This window comes from Gobio gobio, assembly GCF_949357685.1.
Source record: "Gobio gobio genome assembly, chromosome: 1".
Classification (NCBI taxonomy): domain Eukaryota; kingdom Metazoa; phylum Chordata; class Actinopteri; order Cypriniformes; family Gobionidae; genus Gobio; species Gobio gobio.
In genome coordinates this window covers 46,477,416-46,490,396 of record NC_137097.1, presented here as the reverse complement: position 1 = coordinate 46,490,396, position 12,981 = coordinate 46,477,416, and the positions used below count along the sequence as shown (strand labels likewise).

Genomic DNA, 12,981 nt, shown 5'->3' with positions numbered 1-12,981 from the left:
GATTTTATCGAATGTTTACTTTTTGAGATTTCTCGATCAGCAGACTGAGGTCTAAACATGTTTTAGACATTTGTGTAAAATGCATTATTTCTGTGTAGGCCCAACCTTCTAAAAAGGGATAGTCCACCCAAAAAATGTTGTCATCATTTACTCACCCTCATGTTGTTCCAAACCTGCCAGACTTTCTTTCTTCTGTGGAACATAATAGAAGATATTTTGATGGATGTTGGTAATCAAACAGTTTCTGTTCTCATTGACTTCCATAGTATGAACAAAACAATAAAAGTCCAAAACTGTTTGATTACCAACATTCTTTAAAATATCATGTATTATACAACATGAGTGAGTAAATGATGACAATTTTCATTTTTGGGTGGACTATCCTTTAACAGACTAAACAAGTGTATCAAGTTCTTCAGGGTCACTTGAACATTTTAGGTAAGGTTTAACTCAACTTTATGGGAAGGTAATCATTATATATGCTTAAGGCTTGTAATGTCTTGAATTATCAGTTTCCAAGTTATTTTTGGGGCAAAAAAAGGAAAGGTCCCATTAGTTCCCACCAGGTGGCGATGTTGAGCATTTTTAGAACGGGACACAAAACATTTCAAGTGTACTAGGCCAGCTAGGGTATATTAATGCACCATTTAAGAAAATGTCAGTACTAAGTTTACATGGCTAATTTGAACACTTGGATAAATGAAACTGCTTTTTTAAATGACAAATTTTATCTATAAAAAAGTCTTTTAAGTTTTAGAATTTCAGAGCTGAGTGTTCTTCAGGAAACCCACTCCTTTTTTTTTTAACAATTAGTTTACAGCATGTTGTTTGTGATGAAACAGGTCTAAAAATCACTTTTACAATTAGGCTGCCCCTTATACAGGTTTTTCTCAGTCCACTGGTTGAGTATCACTGCTTTAAGAGGTGGTTTCACTGATTATGAATGAACAGTTCTTTCATACAAAAATGGAAATTCTGTCATTATTCACTCACCCATATGTTGTTCCAAACCTGCTGACTTTCTTCTGTGCAGCACAAAATGAGTTACAGTGACTTACAATGGAAAGTTCATAGAAGGTTTATGAAGTCACAATGTTACTCATTTAAATAATCCCCGCCCACAGAATATGCAAAAAAGGCGACAAGACCTGCATTAGAGAAGACAGTGTTGTTGCTATGTCAAAGAGACACTGTTTTTTCCACCTCGTTTCCAAAACTCATTTGTTTGGCCTTCCTAAGGCTGACAAACTTGGAGTGGTTAAATTTATTTTAAACGCTGTTCCTGAACATTATAATCCCAACGATCTGTGTGCTGCACATTTTATGGAGAACAGCTTCCAGAAAGAGAGAGCAAGTTAGCTACAATGCAGGCTACGCACAAAAGCTTCTCCTGAAATGGAGCAGTTCCCACTTTGTCGGGACAATCTGTCGTTTGTGGATCACAACTTGTAAGTATGTCTTATTAATTGTAGTTGTGTTTTCTATTAACAGTTCCAATTATAAGTTTTATGTTGTTGCTACGATGTAAACAAAGGAGAAAGCTTTGCCTCCCGTTAGCCAACATTAATGTTGATAAGGGTCGTGACATTTCCTGAACACATACTAAGCGGTGCCAATCACAACACACTGGGCCAGCTAAAGGCCCATTTATACTTCTGCGTCGAGTGTACGCCGTAGGCTACGCGCGTAGCCGACGCCGTCGTGAGCATTTATACTTCTGCGCTGTTGTCTGCGTCAATGTGCAATTCCACATGCAGACACTAGAAGGCAGTGTCCTCGGGCATGTTGGTGTAATCAAGACAACAGCCGAAGAAGAAGCAGCTTGATGTGTAGAATCTGTACATTCATGTCGGAATATCAGCAGCAGTGAGAGAGCGGTTTTTCTTGCAGCTTGAGTTGTTGTATCTAATACAAATTAAGCATCTCTAGTTGATTAGTAAAGTTAAATAAGGCGATCTGGCGCTGGAATGCATTTGTGAAACCATGCGGAGCTCGTGGCCGCTGTTTTCAGCAGCGGTGGCTCAGCAAGCGATTGTTGTTGTGGAGACTTCATTCACGAAATATACCCTAACGTGTCCCTGTTCTTGATATACAATTACTGATTAACATCTTTGGTTTTAATGAGAAAATAAATAAACTATATTCAGCGGATCTATGTATTTATTTACTACCATAAAGAATCGCTGGACTGCAAAATAGTGTGTTATAGCAGACGTAAGGAACTATCATCCAATTTCTGGACACACACACACACTCCTATCGCAGATTTTTTATTTATTTATTGACCTGAGGGAAGGGTTCTGGCAGACCAATCACAGCGCTTGCGGTCCGCGTAGAATTGACGCGTTGTTACATTTTTGGAGAGGTGCGCGTCAGGCTACGGCGTAGGGTACGGCGTATCCAACGCATCTATGCGTAGGGTACGCCGTACCCTCTGCGTGCACTCGACGCAGAAGTATAAATTGGCCTTAACCAATCACAGCACGTTTAGTTTTTCGGAAGGAGGGGCTTCATTGAAACCGGAGCTAAACGGCGCATTCGGGCCAGAATGGGGAGAGAGGTGCTGTAATAATGTAAAATATGTGAAAAATAATGCTTTTTGAACAATCAAGCATGAAAGCATATTCTAGTACACCCCAAAAACAAAATCAAGACCTCGTAAAATTGTATGATAATAATTCCCCTTTAAGGAATGCTAAATTTTAGGGGAACTAACCCTTTATATGTAAAACATTCTGTGTTTTTACAATCAATATGATTAATCTCAATTTATTATATCCAAAATAAAAGCTTTAAGGCTCAGTGGTTTAAATAAGCCAAAACAACTACTTTACCTCACCCCCTCAACACTCCCTTTTTTATCCTTTAAGGACCAGAGTTTTCTCCTTTTTGAAAAATTTGTACGGTATGGCGATGCATTTTTATAATGAATATACATTAAAAAAAAAAAGTTTTTTCTAATTAAACAGCTGATTGAAGGCTGATTCTACTCATCAGCTCCCTATAAAATGTGTACTATTGCAGTCAGTGGCCTGGGCCAGATACAGTGACAGATACATTTACCTCAGTGTGGTGTGCTGTTAGTGGCCATCTAATTACCATTCACGCATTGAACACATAATCAACCAGATGTGTCTCGAAGAACCACAGAATCAGTGCAGTGGTTTTTCACAGGAGGAAAAGCTGATTTTTTTTTTTTTAGGTTTGGAATCCCATTTAGAGAATATCTTATTGCTTATTAGTGTAAAGATACCCAAATGCACAATTGCTAAAGCAATTCTGCAATCACTCCCAGAACGAAGCCTTTGCGAATGAGATCATTTAGGTGAAGTGTGCTTATATTAAGTGGTGCACCATGATAGATGTTCTGCTTGCTGGAGCGATTATAAATTGTAATTATTGATAGGTTTCTAAGCTTGCTTCAAGAGGATGCAGGGAAATGATGCACATCTTAAAGAGCAATGCATTTCAAATGTATTTCCAATTTGTACATAAGCACTTCATATAAATGTAAACCACAAACCCTCAAGAATACAGCACTTTTTTTGGTACAAAACAACCGGACGACACACACACACACACACACACACGCGTACGCATGCAGACGCACTCCAGATACTCCTAGAATACGGCACATATAAACATTTGATTCCAAAAATATATCAAGTAATTAATGTATGCAATATCAAATTGTAGCATGTCCATAAAACCCCTTTTTTTTAAAGAAAAGTAACAACTGGAAATTGAAAACTGGCAAATCTGAGACTTTGGAAAACACAGTTGGTGCAAAGTAAAAAATGTAAACATTGCATCATGCTACAAAAATGGATAGTCTATTTGTTAGTAGTACACATAAACCTGCTCATCATGAAATTCTATTCATTTCAAATATAAATGACAACATTGTGAAGACTGGCCGTTAAGGACCTTCCCATGTTGTCATGGTGATATCATATGTGTATATCATTTTGATGCGTTTACACCAGGCAGTTTACATGCACCCCGTGTTAAATTTTTGATAAAGATGCGTCTTAGCTTTGTCTGCAAGCATTATGAAAGCACTGAACATTGAATTACATTATAATCGGTTAGTCAAAAAGAGAATTGTGCTACACAAGATTTCATAAGAGTAAAATTCACTTCAACGTTACAAAATGTGTAGAAAACGTGCAGCAATGAGCGAGAGAGAGAGAATTAGGTGAAAGGGGTGGGGACTTGCTTTGAGTGACATCAAGTCAGAAGACAACTGGTGGCCCTTCCTCCACCCTCCTTTTAAACAGCACAAAGTGTGTAATTTACTTCCAACATCTTGGTCCCTAGTTAGCTCATATAATTATCCCCATGTCCACCTCAAATCAATCAAATCCAATAACCTATCATGACTGATTTCCTTCGTTCCTGGCAGAATTCTTCCTCAATCATGGCAGGTGGTCTGAGGCAGCTCATTGGCCAGGATATGCCAACGCTCCACCCTCTGTCCCTTGTTCCTCAAGCAGTCCATCCAGTGGCGAAGAGCATCTCCTTGGACATGACAGCTTAGGCACACGCCACCTGCCATTCAAGAATATATTTTGTGCTGTGTAATATCTCAATATCAAGGAACACTTCAAAAATGTGTTCATACTGCCTTCAAATGTTAATGTGAAGTTGTATTAAATGACAGCTTGTATATTTGAGTTGACCAAACTTAAAATTTAAAGGCAGCACGAACACTTATTTTTTTTAAGTTGAAACAACAATTATTTTACAGTATGCTCAATACTGCCTACTACTCTTTAAAAATAGAATGTGAAACAGAACATTATACATTATGCATTTCAAACAGTTTTTCATGTTCAAATCAGCAGGTGTATCCAGTGATCATCTTAAAAATATTACTTTTGAATCGTTTTAGGGATGCGCATCTTATCAGTGCCATGTCAGTAATCCGGTGACATTAAAGATTTTTTTAATTTATTAAATATAAATCCGCCTATTTTTGGATAATTCATTTTACATGCTCACTTTTACATTTTAGGTTACCTTTGCTATCATGCTTAATCTTCCAAAATATAAATTATTTGAAATCACAATCTCAAAATGAATATATATTTTCAAACTGTAAATTATATTAATTTAATCAATTCATTTATAATAGTATAAACGTATATTTTTTCATTTAGAGTAAAATTCATCAGCCATAGCATGAACATAAATATCAGCTCATTAGTTTTAACATTTTTGCTTTCATACCTCATCAATTTTTTTCTTGGCAGTCCTATCAATTTATAAATTCATTACACTGGAAATAGGATTTCAAATCTAGTGTACTTCATTATAGGATATAGTATTTCACACGGTGTGCTCTGTTTTTATACTGCATAATTTAGCAACTGCAAAATTAGCATGCTGTGCGCATTATACATACTATATACATAAATGAGTACAACCCCCCTGAACATATACAAAATATGTATTTTCTTAATGATCACTATTACAATTCATGGGCAGAATTGAAATGTATTAAACTTATACGTAATAAAAACAGCAATATATGTCATTAATTTCTGTAAAATAAGTAAATTAGCCAATTTTGTTTAAATAAAGGATTGCAGAAATGAGTACACCCTAGATTTAATTCAACAAATCTATAATATATTCTAGTACTTAGTATGTCCTCCATCATTTTAAGTATACTGCTTTGACCCTCCTTGGCACAGAGTGTACAAGTTCATGATAAATTGTCACATCTGTCCTCTTTAACTCCTGGATGATGACCTTGTTAAATGCCCTTTAATGGGGAGTGTTGCTCAATTCGTCTCTACAGAATCCCCCACAGGTGCTCAAGAGTGTTAAGATTGGGTGAAATACATGTCCACAGAAGGGTTTTCACCTTGGGAGAATGCATATCGTCATTGCCATGTTGGACAAATGACAAACAATGTAGGGAATAAGGAGAGGGTAGCATCTCCTGTTTCAAGTTTTTGTATTACATTACACATTGGTGTGTGTGAATTCATGACAGCATTGATAAAGCACCACTCTCTCACTCCTTCAGCACTCATACACCCCTATATTGGCTCGTTTCCACCGAGCGGTACGGTATGGTTCAGTACAGTACAGTAGCCTATGATTTGGGACTGTTAACCCTGGTCCGGCTTGCGTATCCACCGGCAACATTATGCTTATGATAGGCGTGGTGTAGCGATTAACGTCATTCTCACGCGAAGAAGAAAGCGAGACTGTAAACAACAATGGACGACATACAGCAGATATTGTTCTTGCTTCTCGGCATGTGGCTGTTTGTCACAATAAGAAGCTTTGTTTGAGTCAAGGCTGCAGGCTGCAAGGAAAAACACAGCCGAAAAAGCATGTGCAAGTGACGATTTCTCAGTCAACGTTCTGCAGTGAGTCTAGCTAGACCCTTTAGTACCGGACCACTTGGACTACTGTCCTAGGTACCCCAACGGAAGGGTGCCAAAAAAGTGGTTCGGTTAGGAATTAGGGTACAATTCAATTCAAATTCAAATTCAAATTCAATTCAGCGCTTTTCACAATACACATTGTTTCAAATTTCATTCACAACTTCGACAATAGAAACGGAAAAAATAACGCAATAATTGAGTACCGAACTATATTTTGTAAATATAGGCCTTGGAAAAGGCTAATTGACCTGTCACTCTTTTCATAGCTTTTGCAGGCTCTGAAACACTCGCCTGGTATTTCTCCTGCTCTTTGTCTAGCAAAAAAATCGTTCATAAATAAATTAAAGCTTAAAATGAAGGCCTGATTATTTCAGGGGGCTTTGTCACAAGTCCATTGTGTTTGAATTTCTGTGTTACTTTTGCTATATTTTCACACTTAAAACAATGATTTGGTAATCCTCTTGTACCACTGTCCTCTTTTGTGCTAAGAAACAAGTCTCCCGACAGTACTGGTTGCAGATAAATCGAAATCCCTCTGGTGCGAGGACGATCCTTTTAGATCTGCTCTGACGGATAGATCTGTATAGCCTTGGTGGTAAGAGGAAGGACCGTGTAGATCCGCTCTGACGGTCGAACAAAGTAGAGATAGCCCTGGTGTTCCTGTCCAGGAAGATTTGTCTGTAAGGGTAATGTTTAAATGCAGTTACCTGACAAATATTTTTTTGAGTACTCCCTCCGGTGCGAGGAAGACCCGTTTAGATCTGCTCTGGCGGGTAAAACATCTAGAGAACGCCCTCAAGTTAGGCCAAGAAGATTTGTCTGTAAGGGTACTGTCTAAACGCACAGTTACCTGACAAATATTTTTTAATTATTTTTAATTAAAAATATTTTAAGTAAACCTGACTCTCCATTTTCTTCCACCACAGATAGGGGATTTCATCTTTATTTTTTATTTCCTTTTAATTCCTATTATAACTGTTATACTATATATATATATATTTTTTTTTTTCACTTATGACTATTTTAACTTAATTTCTATGTAAAGCACTTTGAATTGCCACTGTGTATGAAATGTGCTATGCAAATAAACTTGCCTTGCCTTGCCTACGTGGTTCCATTGTTGTCAGCATTAAGTCTGAGAATAATTCCGTGCGCTATTTAACACTCTTAATTGAAGAAATTAATTCCCTTTAAATGTTTTGATTCAACATACTAACCTGTTGATCAAAAATTGCCTTCAAGGGGTGATGAATTGAGAAATCAACTTTCCCTTGAGTTTTTGATATATAAAATATATCCTGTAAGTTTCAAACGATCGATCTCAGAATGTGCCCCGCTATGACGTGAGAGTGTAGTGAAGCACCGCCTCAACAGAAGAAGAACAACGCCTGATCCTGTAGCCCCGCCCATGACTCGTGCCACTGACATGACACAGGCCTACAGAGAGAGCTAAACTGCATCGAATTTCTAAACATACCACATAAGCTTCATTCGGATTCCAATATTATGAATGCATGGTTGAACTTAATAATGAATAATAATGAATGATGAATAATGAATAATGAATATCCAGCTCACGTGGGGAAGACATTGCGTTTGTTCCTTCATTTCCTATCACGGATTCGTTTGTAAACAAGAGACTGGATTTGCAGACAGGATGAGATTACATGAATGAATGAATGAATGAAGCAACACACTAATGTGAGTAAAACATGTTTTTTGTATGTGATAGTATTGCATTGTTACAGATCGTTTGATATCTATTGATTATGTGTATGTGTCTAACGTAACATACCTTAGCACACTGTCACAGGCTGGAGAATCCTTTATTTGTGGTTCTTGATGTGCGTTGTTTGTGCAAGTTTTGATCATGCAGTCTGCAATGTACTGGCACGCGCGCGTGTCTGTGTGTGTGTGATGCACGGTTCGCGCTTATATCCACAGATCGGGCGGACCAAGTAATACAAAAAATAACATTCCAATCAATCACGGGTGGATGAGAGATAAATCATTGTGTTTGTTTGATAAAGATGTTTTGCGAGCCCTGTTGGACGAATTATTCTGGTTGCCGTTTTCCCACACACTTCAAAACAATCCCTCACGGTGTACTCGCGGGGAGTCGAAGCTCATTAAATATACAAATCTTATCCAATCCTAACCGTGGGCGTTTACCTCCAAGTCTTCAGTGCGGCACGCCCATAAAATCCGAGCGTGCAGGAGAGAGCCTCAAAACCAGGGTAGAAAATAGCCTATTACTTATTCATTATGATGTTTTTGAATTTAAAAACCACGCAAATGTCATAAGTTGACCTGAGACAACAGTATAAAAAAAAGAAGAAAAAGCCAGTTCATGACACCTTTAAACTTACACTAGAATTTTTTTCCCCGTTTTATTTAGTAACTTTCAGGAGGGTGTACTCATTTTTGCAATACAATATTTTATCACTTTGACAAGAAAACCTGAATAATTTTGACATGTTTCTTTGGTAATTGATCAAGCAGACTTCCTGGAACATTATATCTATAAGGAACACTAACATGTCTTCTAAGTAAAGAGTAATTACTCTATACTGTATATAGAATAAATGGTAACACTTTACAATAAGGTTTCATTAGTTAACATTAGTTATTAACTAACGTTAACAAAGATTAACTAATGCTGAACAGAGGTGTTGTTTATGGTTAGTCCATGATCACTAATGCATTAACTAATGTTAACTATACAATCTTGTTGTAAAAAAATGTTACCGAATAAATACATATATTCCTATATATCTTCCAAAAATGCCTTAGTTGGTTGCAAAAAAAAACTGTTTCATCAATTGCATGCACTTACCTATGAAATCATTAGATCTTCCCAGGTCATAGTCCCACACTGTGACCTCCAGTGTCTTATGAACCAGTTCAGACAGAGAGATCTCATAGAAAAACTCCTGTAAGTGGTAAAATATGATGTGGATTATTTCAGTATTTCAATCGTTTCATTACATTATCAGAAGAATAGTTTGAAAGACGATGCCTTTATTTCTCATTTTATCAACCATTTGGCTGATCCCCAAAATGTTATTTATTCATTGCAACTTTTAATTTTCCCCTAATTTATATTAAAGGGCATTTTTTAAACACTGAAAGATCTCATATACATAATCCTGACAGCTCAGAAGCCACCTGGGGAATGATCCAAATATTAAACCCCATGAAAAGTTGCTTCAGGAACAAATGCCATTTGGTAGTTCAGCCAAACAGATGTTTCCATCTGGGATATCACACCCACTGACTGAAAGCCTGGTGTGTGCCGGAATAAAAATACATTCTAAATAGAGGCTGCTTTATAGCATCATATGCAGGGTATCCGAGTTAAATCATGCTGGGATCAGACCACTGGACCTTCCTCTTCTGACCTCTACCTATCCCTCTCTCCTGAGCCAAAGGCAGACACGTTCAAACAGTTCATAAAAAGGAAATTGGAACATTTTCTAAATATAATACATCGAGGAGCGCTGGTGCTACTGCCTCTTATTCCTCACAGGAATTTTTATCACCCTCATGAACAGTTTTGATATGATGAAATATTATGGTTTTGCTGAGAGGGCTCCCATGGAGCAGAGGGCAGGCCTGCTTTTAAGCAGATAGAGGTGTGTGAGATTGGAGCGAGCAGGAGTCTGAGCCAAGGAGTAATTATACGGCCAATCTGGTTGTGTATTACTTCTGAGTGAATGGAAACAAAACACTTAGCCTTACTGGCGCCCGCCAACCACCCACATGACAGAGAGAGCGTGAGACAGACGGGAAGGAGGAGAGGGAGAAAAAGAGAAACAGGGACATGACGGAAATGAAACGTACAACATGAAGAACAAAAGTCTAGTTGGAGGTCTTCTGAGCAAAGACGCCGCGCAAAAAAAAAAAATTGGACCAGACTTCTCATTAACACTCAAAACACTTGACACACTCCTTGCCAGGTTATCAAATACATCCATACCTCATTGAATTCTGGGTTAAGGGTCTTTTTAATCACTGCCGTTTTGTGTTTGGATTTCTTCTTCACATCTGGCTTCAGGTATCTGGAAAAAGAAAGGCACATAGAAGAACAAAGTGAGGGCTGTAGGAAAAGCTGGACAGTGGGAGAGCAGGACATTAAAACAAGCGGCGCTGCAGTCGCGTGAATACGGGATGGACTCTGGACACATTCGTGCCAAGCTGTTTGCTTTTTGCCTTTTGTTGTGACATCCCACTGGCTTCCATAAAAATTTGATTTGCTTTATGTACTGCTGTTAACTCTCACCCACCCTCCCCCAAGACACATAGTTAGAATATGGCTTTGATCCTCGGGAAAAGAGAGAATGAGTATGTGTGTGTTTGTGAAAGGAATGGAGAGAGAGAGAGTGACTGGAAGGGACGTGAGCGTGGGTGGGGGACCTGTCTGTTCTTATGCCATTTTGCCTGGGGAGGAAGAACTGTTTGGGAGCGTTTATTTTAATACATGATGTGAGAAAAATAATGAGAGATTAGAGGGGGGCACAAATGAGAGAGTGAGACGCAAAGACACATCAGAGGAAAGACGTACGATGTACAGAGATTTTTTTTTGCCTTATTATACTGTCTATTTTACTCTTTCTCTATTTTTTACTGTTTCTCCTAATCGCTCTCCACCTCTGAGAACTGTTTATGTCACTTCCTTTCCAAACTGGTGTTCGTTTTCTTTTGCCTTTTTTATTTGTTCTGTGCCTCTCATGAGACATTGAGATCCAAAGCAAGTGTCTTTTCGCTGCATGTCTGTGCTTTCTCGCAGTCTTTTTTGCAGAAGTCTCACATTTTCACATAGGGATCTGAGAAGCCGTTGACGTCCATGGCGGCCAGATGGGCACAGCGCAGCACTCCGACACACAAGCCCCCTCGTCGGCCCTCTCCTTCACCCTCTGCAGGCGGGAGCAGGAACTGCAGCGACAGCAGCATACGGCCCCTCTCTTCCAAACTGGTCATTTGTTCATTCTCCCACTACAAAAAAAAGAACATATGTATGTTAGATTCAAAAATGTAACTAGATTAGGCATTTCCTGAAGGAAATACCAGTGGTTGCAAGGCAGCAAAATAATAATGTTCTCGGTTTTAGGTGGGCTTAGGTTTAAGGCTTAAATGATCCACATATGAAATGCCACATCACGTCTTGTTTGCAGTCGGTTACTCAAGAATCAGCACAGTCACAGGCAGCTTTGTATGGATAAATATATGAAAAGAAGATGAGAGCAATTAGAATTCCGTATGCAAATAAATGTAAGAAAAAACTAAGCTCAAGTGAACTTGTGAATCTTTACATCATGAATGCAAATTCGCACTAGCAAGGGCCTTGACAAAGGCCGTTTCTCAAAACCAAGTACGCAAACTTCAGACTTGCATCCTTGTTAGTTCAGACTCTCCAAGTTCGACTCAGGAGAACAAACTCCAGAGGAAATCCGGTAATTCTGCAAACGGAACAGCAGCGTTCTTGATAACGTCACTCAGCTTGCTCTTTCTACGCTGGTTATCTCTGTATGTATATTTGAGGCTACAATAAAACGAAATATGTTATAAAACACAACTCTGCCTCTTTTAGTTTTCATTTAAAAAAAATCTTAAACATAATAGCCACACAAATGTAGTTCAGGCTGATTATCTTCACTGCATATATTTATAACAAAACAAAATATAAAACACAACCCTGCCTCTTTTCATTTACATAAAAAAAAAAGAATCATATTAATATGTGGTTCACGCAATAAGTGTGCATATATGATTATCTTCACTGTAATAAAATTAAATATGACATAAAACACAACCCAGTCTCTTTTTGTTAAATGTCAGTTTTAATGATCAAAGAAATAAATGAAACTTCACTTTGCCCTCAGCCAAAACGAATAGCCAGGGAACAAATTATAGATTCATGAGACCAAAGATCGCCCGTTAGATCTACACAAGACGAATCATATCTCATGTTTAACCACTACAGAGACATCAGAGCCAGCGGCAAACGTCAGAAGGACTAGCCGTGGAAAGGCTGCTCTCGCCGGGGTTAATGAGCGCTTAGCACCTGGTGGTGGACTGGATCTCACAACTCCCAAAACGGCAGATCAAAATTTCAAATAGACGCTCTCTTTATAAATAAACCACAGATGTGAGCTTTAAGCAAGTACATTCTCGCCTGAAAAGTCTTAAAACTACATTTCGTGACCCAATAACAGTAGTATTATTAAATTACATGGGTTTTCTCATCCACTACTGATGCTTGTTGGTTGGTGCGAGATGCATTCTGGGATACCTGTCTGTCTGAAGTCCACACAAGTCACCTCTCGATGCATCCTCGATAAAAGGGGCGGATCAAGGACACATCCGGGGATTTGAACTGTGAATTGGAACAGTACTTGGGCAGTGACTGATGATGATTCACAAGTCCATGAGAACACAAGTACAGACAAGAACGCATATTGAGAAACGGCCAAAGTCCCTATCAAGGAAAGTCTGTTTACTCGGCGGCCATATTTGCAACATACTCTGGGCAGCTATTTCGGGCATACAAGACCATGTCCTATCTATTTGAATGGGG

At 38.4% G+C, this 12,981-nt stretch overlaps 1 protein-coding gene across 1 annotated transcript in view; it reads right to left on the bottom strand.

Moving 5' to 3' along the window:
- Window positions 1–3,463: 3,463 nt before the first annotated feature.
- The window catches only part of doc2a (double C2-like domains, alpha), a 56,959-nt gene continuing 47,441 nt past the window's right edge, over window positions 3,464–12,981 (bottom strand). Inside the window, exons 8-11 of the mRNA XM_079823509.1 lie at window positions 11,215–11,399; window positions 10,384–10,465; window positions 9,241–9,337; window positions 3,464–4,551 (exon numbers count right to left, since the gene is read on the bottom strand). Of these exons, the coding sequence (XP_079679635.1) occupies window positions 4,415–4,551; window positions 9,241–9,337; window positions 10,384–10,465; window positions 11,215–11,399 (501 nt within the window). The 3' untranslated portion in view covers window positions 3,464–4,414. The remainder of the gene's footprint in view (window positions 4,552–9,240; window positions 9,338–10,383; window positions 10,466–11,214; window positions 11,400–12,981) is intronic.